The 15,697-nt window shown below is 30.5% G+C and overlaps 2 protein-coding genes across 5 annotated transcripts; both read left to right on the top strand.

The window, feature by feature from the left end:
* The first annotated feature begins 330 nt into the window (after window positions 1-330).
* On the top strand, window positions 331-7,255 carry LOC126778600 (uncharacterized). 4 transcript variants are annotated; one of them, XM_050502284.1, is made up of 16 exons: window positions 331-444; window positions 1,514-1,531; window positions 1,668-1,685; window positions 1,762-1,788; window positions 2,569-2,595; window positions 2,671-2,688; window positions 2,793-2,816; window positions 3,400-3,435; window positions 3,760-3,783; window positions 4,063-4,083; window positions 4,249-4,269; window positions 4,822-4,842; window positions 5,201-5,221; window positions 5,591-5,608; window positions 6,115-6,162; window positions 7,132-7,255. In XM_050502284.1, exons 1-16 carry the CDS (start codon window positions 388-390, stop codon window positions 7,165-7,167), a joined length of 435 nt encoding a protein of 144 aa, XP_050358241.1. In that variant the 5' UTR covers window positions 331-387; the 3' UTR covers window positions 7,168-7,255. The 4 variants fall into 4 exon arrangements, with proteins under 4 accessions (XP_050358241.1, XP_050358243.1, XP_050358244.1 ...); XM_050502286.1 differs by lacking the exon at window positions 1,668-1,685; XM_050502287.1 differs by lacking the exon at window positions 4,249-4,269.
* A 1,690-nt stretch (window positions 7,256-8,945) lies between these two features.
* LOC126778472 (BUD13 homolog) lies at window positions 8,946-14,673 on the top strand. Its single transcript, XM_050502055.1, has 6 exons — window positions 8,946-9,118; window positions 10,004-10,187; window positions 10,728-11,871; window positions 12,345-12,438; window positions 13,847-14,031; window positions 14,439-14,673. Exons 1-6 carry the CDS (start codon window positions 9,018-9,020, stop codon window positions 14,609-14,611), a joined length of 1,881 nt encoding a protein of 626 aa, XP_050358012.1. The 5' UTR covers window positions 8,946-9,017; the 3' UTR covers window positions 14,612-14,673.
* Window positions 14,674-15,697: the final 1,024 nt, after the last annotated feature.

Raw genomic sequence — 15,697 nt, 5'->3', positions numbered from 1 at the left:
TGTGGCAAATTTTCATCCACTACATTCACAAATTAATCACATGAAAGTTCATTGGTACCTCACCTTATCTTACCTTGGGTTTGAACCCGCAATCATTGGTTAAGATTGGCGCGATGAACTCGGCTCCTAGTAACAATTAACTCGGGGGTAATTAACAATACAAACTTTTAATTAATGAAACATTTTCCGATGAAAACGACATTTTAACAATTAACCTTAAGATTTATCAAACGATAAAATTAATTCGTGAACAAGTAAAATTTTACACTTAATTAACAAACAAGGCCGCCATTTTAAAATATTCGCCATGGAATGAAAATATCAATATAAAAAGGAAGGATATCTTTGCACAATTCGTAGTAAGTTCGGTGATAGTAAACAGCAAATATGAAAGTTCTGGTCGTTCTTGGCTTTTGTTTTGCCGTGGCTTCAGCTACCCCTGCAGTAAGTTCCTTAATTTATTTATTATTAATTTATCAACTATGTACATCACAGATAATAAATACTTATATTATAATTTAACGATTATTATTTTTTATAGAATACGGAGGCGGACAAGCATTTGGGCCACCTGATGGTAAGTGGTCACCAACGCCCATAGACATTGGCATTGTAAGAAATGTTAACCATTGCTTACATCACCAATGCCCCACCAACCTTGGGAACTAAGATGTTATGTCCCTTGTGCCTGTAATTACACTGGCTCACTCACCCTTCAGACCGGAACACAACAATACCAAGTACTGCTGTTTTGCGGTAGAATATCTGATGAGTGGGTGGTACCTACCCAGACGAGCTTGCACAAAGCTCTACCACCAGTTAGAATTCTTACTCCGAGCAGAAATATAATCAGAAATATAATCAATAATATCTCCCAGCTGCAAAATTTCCTAATAAATAAGAAGACGATTTTTGTAATGCCTAACTGATAAAACTATTGTCGAAATATGCATAAAACTTAAATCAGAAGATGCAGTGCGTTTCGGAGAAGGTTTTAGCATATTATATAAGCTGCACTTCGCAGTTTCACCTGATTTAAATTTAGAATTTTGACATATTCTTTCAATTTGCAAAGTGTAACTAAGGAATGTAACTCTTGTTATGTAAGGTATTCGGTCACATATGATTTTACATTTATTTACATAGCGATTTACAAAAACGGCAAAAAAGTCGAAATGTATGGTGGCTAGGACAGCAGTGGGTCATTTGCGGGCGGTGAATTTTTTTTCTATCATAGTTAGGCGGGCGGGTAAATGAACGACCTGACGTTGGCGATGTAAGAAACATTAACCATTCCTTATATCGGCAAGGCGCCACCAACCTTGGGAACTAAGATGTTATGTCCCTTGTTTGTTACATAACCTCACTCACCCCTTAAACCGGAACGCAACATTACTTAGTTATCTTACTTAGAATATCAGATGAGTGGGTGGTACCTACCCAGAAGGGCTTGCAAACAAAAATCTTTCGACAAATTTTATGTAAAGTGATATATTTTTTAATTATTTTACAGAAACATCTAAATTTGGGAGTAAGCAAAAAACCCTTTTTTTATTTACTTTATGTTTAATACATAACTAATTAATAAATCCTAAGACAAACATGACATTAGATCTCAGTAAAGCTATCTATAAATGTTTTTTTTTTTTATGTATTCTATTACATAGCCCCTGAGAATATCGTATGTGAGTTAACATTATTGTATAGTCTAAGTAATTGCGCAATTTTATATTTTTTTATAATTAATAATCTTTTAAACAGAGAGAACCAGTCCCGGCCGAGAGATCGGTAAGTTTATAATACAAATTTTATTAATTACTATATTTACATATATTACAAATTTGCATTTGCATTTCCACGAAATTAATGTTCTGTCAGAAAGTGAATAAAAAATAATATAATATCCGCATCATAATAGTATATAACATTTCGAATCAATAATGAAGTGAATCCTTATAGAACAGCACTTTTAACAGTAGAAAAGTATTCGCTCAAGTAATTTACGCCCTTAAGTCGCTGTATTAGTGCGTTACAGAGCTTTAAATTAAAACAAAAACAAATGTTATTTGCTCAAGTCTCTTCTGGTTTTATAAAAAAACATCCGAAAACGATGTGACAAAAATCGAGGCCTCGAAGCTTGAGTAAAGCTGGCTTCAGATAGCCTGTGATTTCATGAAGATATTGCGCTAGCTTGCCGTGAGAAGCATCCGTTTCGCCTGGTCTGTCGGTATTGTTTTTGGCTAGCCCTCGGCTGACCTAGGCCTTGATATATATCCAGATATCGCCCACCATTTAAACCTTTAAACCTTCTTAAAAACGCAGAGGAAAGATGCTTTGATGTAATTTTGTTTGGGTAGTAAAAACTGGATACGGTAGGTGGACTGTGATCCCTATCCATGTTTTTTTTTAATACATAGGAGTATATAAAAAAATCTTATATCACCATTACGAAGTCAGAACGGGCAGCTAGTGTGTTACAATTATTCACTGTTAATATTCTAATGTTGCATATTACAATAAAATAACCCTTATGTTTAAAATATTAACCTGTAATATCTTTATTTATAGTATTATGGAAAATCCTACGACCTAGGCGTACGTAATTTTTTTTTTTTTTAAATTATACTTTAAATTTTAAAACGATATTAAAATAGTTAATTTTGTTTTTAGACCCTCGGCTTCAGATACGTAAGACATTTTTTTAAATATATAGTCTATCTTACATATTTGATATAATATAAAAACTATTTAAAATATTTTTTTTTGTTTATATATTTGTTTTATTTTTACAGTACGCGCCTTATTATTACGACACGGTAAGATATAATTTCTTTCTTCTCTCAAAACAGTTTTAAGTGAAAAAATGCAGTTACCAGTTAAAAAAACGGGTTCAATTTCACGGGTATTTTTTAAGGATGCAACTCATTCAAAGTTGCTTTTAATAGTGAAATATTATCTTGTTAATGTTTTATCGTGTAAAGCTCTCCATTAGATTTTGGTCTCTAAATCCCTACACTTTTCGAGTATAAAAAATGCGAGAATGTTCTTTGAATTTGGAACATATTTAAATAAATATTTTATACACATATTTTAAAAAAAGATGATTTCATAAATCATGCATCATTCTAAAATAATTTCTAATCAAATCAATCAAAAATCAAATGGACAAAGACGTAACAGACGATTATTCTATTTTTTTTTTGTTTGCTAGCTATAGACAAGCTTTAGTGTTATGGTATTGTAAAAAAAAAAAATTGGATGTTAGAGTAGCAAAAAAAATGTTCTTATCATATACATTTGTCGCAAATTTTAATAATGATTGCTTTTTTTTCATACCTTATCTTATCTCAGATATTTCTTGTTTTTTTTTTATTGATTGTGTTATTATTATTTTTGCAGCCGTATTATGGTTATGGCGACGGCTACTACAATAATGTAAGTTAAATTATTTTTTAAGTCTTATTTTGTTGATTTTTTCGACACCCCGGACTCGGTTGCACTGCGAAATTGTATATTGTGCAAGCGATGTTTTACAGTTTTTGTAAAAAAATAAAATGGCTATAGTGTGTATGGGCATCAGATTGTCAGTTAATAGATGGCGAAATGGCGAAAAACATAGAGCTATTTAAAAAAAAACAACACTGTTTTATAAAAAGAATGCCAAAAATAGTATAAAGAAAATATCATTTTAGTAACCTACTTTGTTCTAAAATTAAATATGATACAAATGAGTATAATTTTATATTTTTCTTTTAACAGTACTACACTAACCGTTATTACAAGGTAACAAAAACAATTATTATTTTATTCTTTATGCATCCTTATTTTATTTATAATAATATCAACGACGCTTTTTAATGTATTTTAATGTTGACAATTTAAAACTTGGGCGCATTCGCGTTCTCAACATTTAAAAACATATTCGTACTTATTTGACAACCTAAGTAAAATGCCTATTATTAATAGTAATATGTACATACAAAAACATATCAAAAAATTCTGTCATTTCTAAGTTCGAACTTTAAACTATTAAATTATATAATACTTTATTTCTTTTTTTAGACTCCTTACTACGGTGACAAGGTAAACATAAATAATAATATATATCAAAATATTGTTTGTTATATTTTGAAAAATAAAGTTCTATTGAATTTAAAAACACTAAATTAAAAAATAGCTTACAAACTTACTGTTTAGGCAGAATATAATAGCCGTTATTTTTTTTTAATATTCCTCTTTCATTTTCAGACCCAGTATTATGGTGACAAGGTACAATTTTTTAAACATATGATATAAGATGCTAAGATAAATAAATTGAGTCAGTATAACAAATATATGCAGCTATTTTTTTTATATATTTTCGACTAAGATTTTTGGTTGGTGACATAATTCCTAATATATTCATATATATCAAATAGTTAAGTTTTCTGTCAAGACGTCCTCAGTAGCATCCCAGTTATAAGAACTCTATAGTCGTATGCAGAGAGAGAGTACAGTTGTAACTTGTATCTGCGCAATTGTATTCTATAATAACTCTAACACAGTTTATCGTTGAATTTTGTTAAATATGTGTTGTATTATATATAAGCCATATTAGACGATGAAGCAAATTATTATTACAGATTTTTTACCTATATATGTAATTTCCCATTATGTATTTTAAACCCCTTATTATAGTAACAAGGTAACTAACTAAAATTGCTAATTAGTAAATAAATGTTCCACTACCTATAAAAATACTATACATATCTATGTATATATCCTTTATCATATAGACAAAGATAATTTCATAAATTTAAACGACCATTCCTTAATTTTTAGACCCAGTATTATGGTGATAAGGTAAGAAAATTTATGAAAACATATTTTTAAATTAGAAAAGGTAAATATTTTATTTTATTTTTTAATAAAAATTGGTGACACAAACTCTCAAAAATTTAAATTAAAAGGTATGGTTTTTCTGTCAATTTAAGTTTTCCGTCAACATCCAACATCCTCAGTAGCATCCCATGGTTATGTAGATGACAGTGTTTCACTGCCGTGGTTCGGAATGCGCGTATAGCCGTTGGTACTGCGCTTGATTTCTTTCCGGTTGTGTGCACTTACAGTTTCATTAGATTATATGAGTCAGGGAGTAAAAGAGAAAAAGAGTGTTCAGTTGTATTTGTGCTATAATAACTTCAGCAATTGTTTTTTTTAGACCCCCTACTACGGTGACAGGGTAAGCTAGATACTTCTTACTAAATATATTACAATATAAAATCATTATTTATATAATACATACTTCTTCTTTTATTTGTTGACTGTTTCTTCGTTTGATCAAACTGTCGAACTCTGACGAAACATAAAAAAAGTATCGCGGCACAAGTCCGAACATAATGTGTGAAATGGGCTAAAGAGATATCAGCCATAAAATAAGAACTCTTTTCTGTATCGTAAGCAATTACTACATAAAACCTGATCCAAACTAGACTTAAATAAACTTCCTGTGAATATTGTATCCATATTTTTTTTTTAAATATTTTGTTGACAAATTTCCGCCTCAAATATTTATGCCTTTGGTTTAATAAATACGCTTATTATTTTTCAGACTTACTACGGCGATAAGGTAAATATTATTACATATAGTATGTCTGTACTAAAGCTTAAACTATATATATTTTACTAATTATTTTGAAGACCTTTTAATATATAACCCAAATCAGTTATTGTCACCTTTTTTTTAAGTTAATCAAAGTGTTGTATTGTAATTTAAATTAGCTTATTAGTTACGTATATCTCGATAAGTGAGTGCATGTTGTAATGTAATACTATTAGACGTAAACATATTAAATCATAATATTGACAAGACGTCACCTAAACAACAAAATTAAAATTTCACAAAATGGACGTGATTGCTTATACACGGGAGAGTAACATAAGATAGGAGACACATAGCGGATTTTTTATCTTGCGATAGATCTGTATCTGCAATTAACACTTTAAATTAAAATGGCTGAACGGATTTCGAAATATGTACCCAGTTGGTTCAACGAAGAATTGAATTAACAACAATATTCTTACATTTTATCTGATCTTATAAACCACTTTACTAAGCTATGATTTTGTTTATAGACCGATGGATATACGACATACAAGCAATACAGAAACCCTGGCTACTTGGTAAGAGTTTTTTTTTTTAATTTCTATCTTAATATTTCGTTCCATAATCACATTAGACTCATTTATTACTTGTAATTATTTTATTTTGTTGCGGTATTACCATTGTGTATAAAGTGGTAAATATGTAGAAACATAAATTAAAAAATAATATTTCTATACCGTAACCATAACAGCCTGTGAATGTCCCACGGCTAGGCTAAAGACCTCTCCTCTTTTTAAGGAGAAGGTTTGGAGCTTATTTCACCATGCTGCTCCAATGCGGGTTGGTGGAATACACATGTGGCAGAATTTCAGTGAAATTAGACACATGCAGGTTTCCTCACGATGTTTTCCTCCGCCGTATAGCACGAGATGAATTATAATCACAAATTAAGCACATGAAAGTTCAGTGGCATCTCGGCTTTTCAATAATAATATTTCTATACCTACTAATATTATAAATGCGAAAGTAACTCTGTCTGTTTGTTTGTTACGCTTACACAGGTAAACCATTGAACCGATTATGATGAAATTTGGTATGAAGCAAGCTTTTTATATCTGACACCTACGCCATACAAGTTCTATATGTTCCATTCTTTATACCTTAAATAAAAGTACAACATATTGGAAATTATTAAAAAATAATATGTTTTTTTTAAATATCCTGGGACATTTTTCACACACGGCCGTCTGATCCCAAATTAAGCTTGTACAGAGCTTGTACTAACCAGACAACTGATATACTACATATACTATTTTTCTTTTATAAATACACACGTTTATAGATAATTACACCCAGACTCAGGACAAACAGACGTATATCTGTCCTGGGTGGGAATCGAACCTACAAACTTCAGCGTGAAAGGCAAGCATCCACCAACCACGCCAACCGGCTCTTCAAATTTTTATTATAAATATAAAATAAAATATTAAAATGCCTCAAGAAATGATAATATCGAGCGTCTACTAATTAAAACTTTTTTTTTACAGAGACAACAAGACGATGAAGATGACAACCAACGTTAAATTATCACTTCCTACTACCATACATCTTCGAATCATGTAATAATGTGATGTTAAATATTATTGCTAATAAATAGCGAAGCTGCAAAAATCTATGACTATTATTTTTCTCTATTTTAATGCTTGCAACACTCAAATTCATAATTGAACCAATAAAATAAAAATATCGAATGTTTAAAATTAACTGATAAATGATATCACTAAAAAAGTCAAGAGAAAAATCTTTAAATTATTCATTGTATGGAAAATTAAATCGATTTAAATTATTGTATACCTATTAACACATATTGAGCTGAGCCTCAAATCAAATATAATTAAAATACTTACCTTATATTTTAATTTAAATAGACTTTGACAAGTTTTGAATCGTAAAGTTAACAAATTTGAATGTCAATTCTAACAAAAGAGCAAGCTCAGTTACTTTTCTAAAACCCGTCTAGACGATAGAAATGTTTTATAGAGTTTTTATCGAACATATATGAAGTAATAGTCTTTTTTATGTGTATATGGCCATAAATACCTTTTCTGGAAGTTTTCTTTAGCAAGTTACCTCTGAATAGATAGGTATTGTATTTAGTTAATATTAATTGAGTCAGTTATGAAAAAACTAACTTCTTTACCTTTCAAGTGTTATAGGGGCTGATTTCTTCTTATTCTATCTATGTTCTTATATTTTTGTCTCAATAAAATGATATGTTAACAAATCAATGGCATGGTTTTTTACACTCGTATCAATGACATGTATAGTATGCATGATTTGTGTTGGTCGGACTAAAGGTCAAGCGACTGATTTATCTAAAATACGGAGCGATCAAGACTTTTATATATACTTTAAATTTATAAATATAATAAGAATTTATTATTATTAAGCAGAAGAATAATTCATTACATTTTAATGATTAAAGAAACGTGCACAATATTTCTGTGCGCATAATAAAGTAGTATTAAATTAGTATTTGTTTATTTCGTTAAAATATTTATTGAGCCAATATCTTTTTACTATTTACTTTAACTTAGTAATTAAATGGTAATGCAAATATAAATTATATAATTTAAGTTTATAGGTACCGTAACAGCCTGTGAATATCCCACTGCTGGGCTAAAGGCCTCCTCTCCTCTTTTTGAGGAGAAGGTTTAGAGCTTATTCCACCACGCTGCTCCAATGCGGGTTGGTAGAATTCACATGTGGCAGAACTTCAGTGAAATTAGACACATGCAGGTTTCCTCACGATGTTTTCCTTCACCGTAAAGCACGAGATGAATTATAATCACAAATATATATGTTTATAGGTACTTACTAAAAAAGTAAATATTATCCTTACCTTTAATACCTTTGTCTGGTAATTATTTTTCATAGTTTTTTTATATAATATATGAAAAATATGTTAATTGTGAAGTGTTTTGGAAAAAAATAACACAAAATATTAGGTCCTTACATATGTAATTAGCGTTTTGTCGTACTGACCACCTTGATCTGAAATATCTCCTCTTTGGTTAAGAATTCCAAATTCAAATTTATAAATTCATTTAGCTGGTACTTTTGAGTTTTGAAAACAGTCATTCATTTGTTTTTTCCTCATTAGTTTTCTCTTTGGCGTTGCTTAAAATTATAGTCTTTAAGTGCCAATAGTTGGATAGACAAATATAAATTGATGAAATAAACACAATTAAAATATCTACTAAATACCTCGCATTCAACTAACAAAAATTATATATATAATCTGTTTAAGATACATCATTAGAAACGTCAACATAAAAGTGAATTCTTTCCGTCATGTTGAAATTACTAAACGCGTTATTGACGTGATTATTCCTCGGTTTTATTTTTTTAAATATAAATAAATAAATAAATAATGTCGACAGCGATAAATCAAAAGGCGTACTTACAGAAATATTTAACAGGTCGATCATCTGATAAGAAGAAAAAAAAGAAAAAGCTTGTGAAAGGAAAAGGGTACACTTTGTTTATGTTTTAAAAATTATGTATTAATCTTTATTAACAGTTGATTGTAATATTTGTGATAAAAAATAGTAGAAACTTATAGAATTCTATGTCTCCACTAAAATTTCCAGCGTTTATTCTAGAAAATGCTTAAATTAGTTAATTAAGTAACCATAGCTGCCCAAGAATTACTGTAATAATAGACCTTGAGTGAGTTATTAAAAAACTTCATGGGAACAAAATAATTAAAACTTATCTCATAATAAACCTTATACTTTTTATAGAATATTTAATTTTTTTTTTTTGTTAAATAAATAATTCACTAATAATTTTAGACTGTCCATTTTTAACATGTCTAATAGCAAACAAATTTTCACAATATTATTTTTCTATCCATTGTTTTAAAGAAAAATATTATCAAATGTTCTTGTTTAAGTTTTAATTGTATGAGAGTATTAACAAATTTACAAAAATGTCTTAGTTGGTCACTCAACTTACTTATGACTAATATATCGTTTCAAAATACTTTTTACTGGAGTTGTAAAATGTTAAGTTAGATTTACTTCTGTTATAAGCCGAGATGGCTTAATGGTTAGAACGCGTGAATCTTAACCGATGATCGTGGGTTCAAATATTCATGAGCTTAATTTGTGCTTATAATTCATCTCATGCTTGACGGTGAAGGAAAACATTGTGAGGAAATTCTGCCACATGTGTATTCTACCAACCCGCATTGGAGCAGTGTGGTGGAATAAGCTTCTCCTCAAAATGGAGAATTAAACTAAACGACTTGACAACTCGAGGTGTATCTATTAAAATAAATTGACATAGTATCTTATATGTTTTTATGTTATCACTACATAAATTTATAATTTATTTCATATAATTGATTTTCAGATTTAAAATAATTGACGATGACTTAGATCTCACTAAGTTACGCCCGCTAGGTGGTGACGAACTGGACATATTGAATGAGGGTGAAGATGCACCTCAGGTAGTTGGTATCATTGACGAGAGACCCGAAGAAATCAGGAAGTTAGAAGATTTTAAAACATCTTCCAAATGGAGAGTAATTAATCAGGTAAAAAAAAAATGTTACAAATATACTTAATAATGAAAAAAAAATATTTAGTCATAATTATATAATAATTTGATTTTCTTTTTTGTATTCTTTGTAGTTTTGGTAAGGTTGTCAATGCACAATTAAAAAAATATATATATATATTATTTTTAATTTTTTTATATTATATATTATTATTATATGGTATTAATAATGACAATTTTGTTTATGTGCACCTGTAACCTCTTCTAATCAAAGGGGGAGTAAAGAAACTTCTTTGATATTGAATTTAACTCCATAAAGTCTCCATATTTGTTTTTATTCTTTATATCAATGGTTTAAAAAATAAAAATGGTATAAAACCTTGAGAACTTAGATGTTATGTCCCTTGCACTTCAAACCAGGCCACAAAAATCTGAATATTACTGCTTGCGTAAACCCTACAACCCACTCGCGCTCTTCAAGACTTATCAGACAGTGGCCAGACATAAGAATCTGCCATATATATGTATATCAATTTAGGTCAATTAATAAAATAATTTATTAATATTTCTATTACAGGATGATGGATTTAACAGTAAATTACAAATTGAAGAAGTTAAACGTGATAATAAAGAAGTAGAGAAAGAAAATGAGATTGTATTCGGGAAAATGTACAGCGATTCAGAGGATGATAAAAAATATGATTCCGATCCGTCACCTCCGAGAAAAAACTCAGAGAAAAATAAGAAAAAAAGTACTTCTAAGGGCAACCAAGACAGTGATAGTGATGTCAGTCCACCACGAAGAAACGATAAGTCTAAAAATAGAAATTACGACTCAGACCCCTCGCCACCTAGAAATTCTAAAAAGTCAGTACAAAACAAAGATAGAAATAATCGTCAAAGAGATATTGAGGGAAGCCCTCAAAGAAGAGGAAATTCTTCCAGTTGGATGAACAAAAATGATGACTCAGATGAATCGCCTCCACGAAAAAGACCTAAAAAGAAAACTTCTACAGCAAATAGAAATTATGACACACAATTATCTCCACCAAGAAAAACTAGCAATAATAAAATTAAAAGAGAAAGGAAACCATCCCGTTGGGGCAATTTTGATGATACACAATCAAGACGATCTAAAAGTCGTGAAACTTCACCCAATGGAACAAATAACAGGTCTCATACGCCAGACAAAAACAATAGAAAAAAAATTAATTCTGACACCTCATCATACAAACCAAGAAGTAATGATTACGACTCTGATTTATCACCTCCTCGAAAATCAAGACGTCAATCACCAAAATCTTATTCGCAGGATTCAGATCTTTCTCCTAGAAGAAGAAAGAAAGAAGACAAGTATGATAAATATAAAAATAACGACAGAAAAAACTTTGATAAACGGAGAGGTGCGTCACCTAAGAATAAAAGATCAGATCAATTTCAGAGGCAAGATAGAAGGACAGAGAGAAATGAAAGTGATTCTGATTTGTCACCCCCAAGAAGAGAAAAAAGCAAGAATCATAGTGGAAGAGATTATAGAAACGATGAGCCCCCACCATCAAATAAGAAAATGGAAAAAACTTTAGAAGGCAAGAAAGCTGGTCTGCAAGACGCTGGTCAATTGAAAGAAGAGAACCGAGCATTCAGGAGACGCGAAGAGGAGGCATTTAAGCACATGACAGATGAAATGTCTGGTAGAAATGCCAAAGCTGTGTCACGGAAAAGTAAGTAAAACAGAATTTTATATTTGGTATGATAAATTAGGTAACTTACTTAAAGGCCAACCTTGAGAACTTAGATGCTATTTCCTTACACTTCAAACCGGACCACAAAAATCTGAGTATTACTGCTTGCGCAAACCCTACCCAGTGGTAAACTTCAAGAGTTATCAGATAGTGGCTAGACATAAGTATCTGCTAAATGCATTTTCTTATAGTTTACAGGGCGACTGCTACTGAATAGGTTTAGGGCAAGCAAATGGTGATAACAAAATTAGAGTCAAAATTAGATGCATTGTGCAACTTTGTGAAAAAGTTGCTACATTTTGAATTTTGTACAACTTCGGCACTATGTATTTATATATAAACTTTTACTAAATATTTATTATCATGTGATATCAAATACTATGCCAAAAATGTATCGTATTAAAATTTGAATATTGATTAGCTCATAATATATAGTATTATAATAATTTCAGGTAAAAGAGATACGTCACAAGACAAACAGATGCAAAGAGAAAAAGCGGAAAGACAAAAAGAGCTGGATGAGAAATATAAAAAATGGAGTAAAGGGTACGATGAAGTTGTTTATTGCTATCTATGCAAGTGTAGTAATTTTAAATTATTATTAATTTATTTATTGTAAGTATATTTGTATATATTATACAAGCCGAGATTGCCTAGTGGTAAGAACGCATGAATCTTAACCGATGATCGTGGGTTCAAACCGGGCAAGCATCACTGTATTTTCATGTGCTAAATTTGTTATTATAATTCATCTCATCCTTGACGGTGAAGGAAGACATCATGAAGAAACCTGCATGTGTCGAATTTCACTGAAATTCTGCCACATGTGTATTCCACCAACCTGCATTGGAGCAGTGTGGTGGAATAAGCTCCTAACCTTCTCCTCAAAAAGGGAGAGGATGTCTTAGCCCAGCAGTGGGACATTCATAGGCTGTTACTGTTATATATATCTATTTGAATTCAATTTAATTATTTTTTGTGTTTTGTAAGAAAATATAAAATGTTGATAATTTAAAATTACTAGACTGCTCCCGTTATAATTGAGCCTGGTAGTTTGTCCCATTATTGTAGTATAACTACTGGATACTTCATTTTATTAAAATAGTAATGTTATATATAAATGTAATAAATATAATGCATTATTATACTAATAAAATATATTTTTTTATATTGGTAAAATATAATTGTCTATGGATAAAATTATATTTTGAAATGTTTTTAGGTTACCATGATTTTGTCCTCATATTTTTTTTTTTTTTTTTTATATAGAATAGGAAGGTGGACGAGCATATGGGCCACCTGATGGTAAGTGGTCACCAAACGCCCTTAGACATTGGCATTGTAAGAAATGTCAACCATCGCTTATAGCTAATGCACCACCAACCTTGGGAACTAAGATTTTATGTCCCTTGTGCCTGTAATTACACTGGCTCACTCACCCTTCTAACCGGAACACAACAAGTATTGCTGTTTTGCGGTAGAATATCTGATGAGTGGGTGGTACCTACCCAGACGGGCTTGCACAAAGCCCTACCACCAGTTATCATCTTATGTTTAATCGAGTTTAAAAATACTAGGTAGCCTGTTTAACCTTTTGAGGGGGACGTCTCAAATGGACCACCTGATCGTAAGTGGTCACCACCATTCATAGACATTGGCATTGTGAAAAATATTAACCGTTTCTCCAACATTGGGAACTAAGATGTTACGTCTCTTGTGCCTGTAGTCACACAGGCTCATTCACCCTTTACACCGGGCTAACATAATATAACATAACAATACAACAATAATAGTAGTAGTAGCAGAGAGTTTAGCTCGCACAAAGCCACTATGTAATACAAGTAGGCTATAACCAAGGATATGTAGACAAAATTTAATTATAAGGGCTTATTTAATAAAAAAAAATGTACAGTAATTATATATGTATTAATTCGTAACAATTCTGACTGACCAGGATTAAACAAGTCGAAGATCAGCAAGCAGCGGTCCAAGATTTCATACACGAAGCGTCTAAACCTCTAGCTCGGTACAAAGACGACCGTGACCTTGAAGATCAGCTGCGCGACGTCGAGCGGGCCGGGGATCCCATGCTGAAGTACATACGAGAGAAGAAGAGAGAGAAGGGAGAATTAGGACCCGGTGAGAATAAAAAACTAAATATTACTCGACCGTTTTCAAAATAAGCCATATTCTAACTGAAGGTTAGTTTTATACATATGGCTAGACCGTCCTGACTTACGAGTTTAATAATAATTAAAGACGAAATTTTCGTAAAATCCGTTTTTAGTGAGCGTCTAGGGGGAAAGTAGTAAACTACTAAATTTCAAGTCTATCAGACCACCAGCCGAAGCTATTAGAGCGTTAGGCAGTCTGGTATTTCGCGATATATATATATATATAACGATGCCTTGATCAATTTTATATATAAAAATAAAGCCATTTTTGCCTCGTCTCGTTTACGGTTTTTTAAACCGGCTAGTAGACTAACGAGGTAGTTTATAAATATACAATATATTATTAGTAATTTAAAGTAATTTTTTTTTCAGAGAAACCAATATACAAAGGCAATTTCCCGCCAAATCGTTTTAATATTCGACCAGGATACCGGTGGGATGGTGTGGACCGCTCTAATGGCTACGAAAAGAAGTACTTTGATCAGCAAAGCAAGAGAAAGGCTCAAGAGGAAGAAGTCTACAAATGGAGTACAGAAGACCTATAAATTGTTTGTAAATATTTTTATACGAGCCCAATTGAAATCTGGTATTAAAATATTTTATATTATCTGTGCATTCTTATTTAACTTAATATTGACTTTTTTCCGGTGGCACAGATTATCTAAACAGACCTGAACGCATTTTCTTCTAAGCCTTCGGGCATTCATTTTATAAAATAAATGAAGTATAAATTTCCTTTTAATAATAATAATAATCATCATTTATTTGCATTAAACATAGTTTTACAGATGTTATAATTTCTTTATAAGTCTAATACATTTCGCCCACGATATACACGCAAATATATTTGTTAATAAGTAATTAATATTAAATACAGATCATACCAATTGTACATTAAAATAATTATATTAATATTACATATATTAAAATATATTAAAATGATGAAAATAAAAATTGTTTTAAAATTAACAATAATTAAAATCAATGATTTACTTAAGTTTATACATTTAAGTGCATAGTTAAATAATAAAATATACATTTACTTTATTTAAAATAGGTAGACACCCTTAAGCGTCAAATCGACATGGTTAAAAACCGGTTCGAAATGTAGATTCTACCGAGAACCGACAAGGAAATTAATTCACTTATATTAAAAGCATCCCTTGTTAACCATACTTTGGGGATAAAGTTTTTGTAAACGCTGATATTTCTAACTTAAAAAAAAATATATATCCATAATTATCCATTTACTAAAGTTGAATGAATCATCAAATTCACTCATACAATACATTCTTGAATTTTTAAATATTCATTTATAGAGTAATTTTTTTTTATCTATTAACCATTTTTTACGCTTATTGGTAACTCCCTTAAGCTTTTTGGTATATTATTAAATATTTTGATGCACATTATGTAGGAATTTGTTTGGAAGAGAGCACAATGGCAAGGTGGTATCAATAAATGAGATAGAATAGATAGAAGCAAATCTTAATTTAAATTATTAGCTTTCAATAAATATATAAATTTTTATCTGTAATAATTAAAATTAGGGTTGAAATGTTTATTAGTGCGATATAAATAGCACGATGTCAGGCCATCTACGGACTGTTACTATTAATTTGATTAATATG

Source organism: Nymphalis io, chromosome 26 (assembly GCF_905147045.1).
Source record: "Nymphalis io chromosome 26, ilAglIoxx1.1, whole genome shotgun sequence".
NCBI lineage: Eukaryota > Metazoa > Arthropoda > Insecta > Lepidoptera > Nymphalidae > Nymphalis > Nymphalis io.
The sequence above is the reverse complement of the archived record's forward strand: the minus strand, read 5'-3'. Positions and strand labels throughout refer to the sequence as shown.

Bases quoted from the DNA above. Each gene is read 5' to 3' on its own strand.
- LOC126778600 (XM_050502284.1), top strand. From the start codon at position 388: ATGAAAGTTCTGGTCGTTCTTGGCTTTTGTTTTGCCGTGGCTTCAGCT. The intron at 1,789-2,568 runs GTAAGTTTATAA...CTTTATTTATAG, and splicing joins CAGTCCCGGCCGAGAGATCG to TATTATGGAAAATCCTACGA. The intron at 3,436-3,759 runs GTAAGTTAAATT...TTCTTTTAACAG, and splicing joins GCGACGGCTACTACAATAAT to TACTACACTAACCGTTATTA.
- LOC126778472 (XM_050502055.1), top strand. From the start codon at position 9,018: ATGTCGACAGCGATAAATCAAAAGGCGTACTTACAGAAATATTTAACA. The intron at 9,119-10,003 runs GTACACTTTGTT...ATTGATTTTCAG, and splicing joins AAGCTTGTGAAAGGAAAAGG to ATTTAAAATAATTGACGATG. The intron at 14,032-14,438 runs GTGAGAATAAAA...TTTTTTTTTCAG, and splicing joins GAAGGGAGAATTAGGACCCG to AGAAACCAATATACAAAGGC.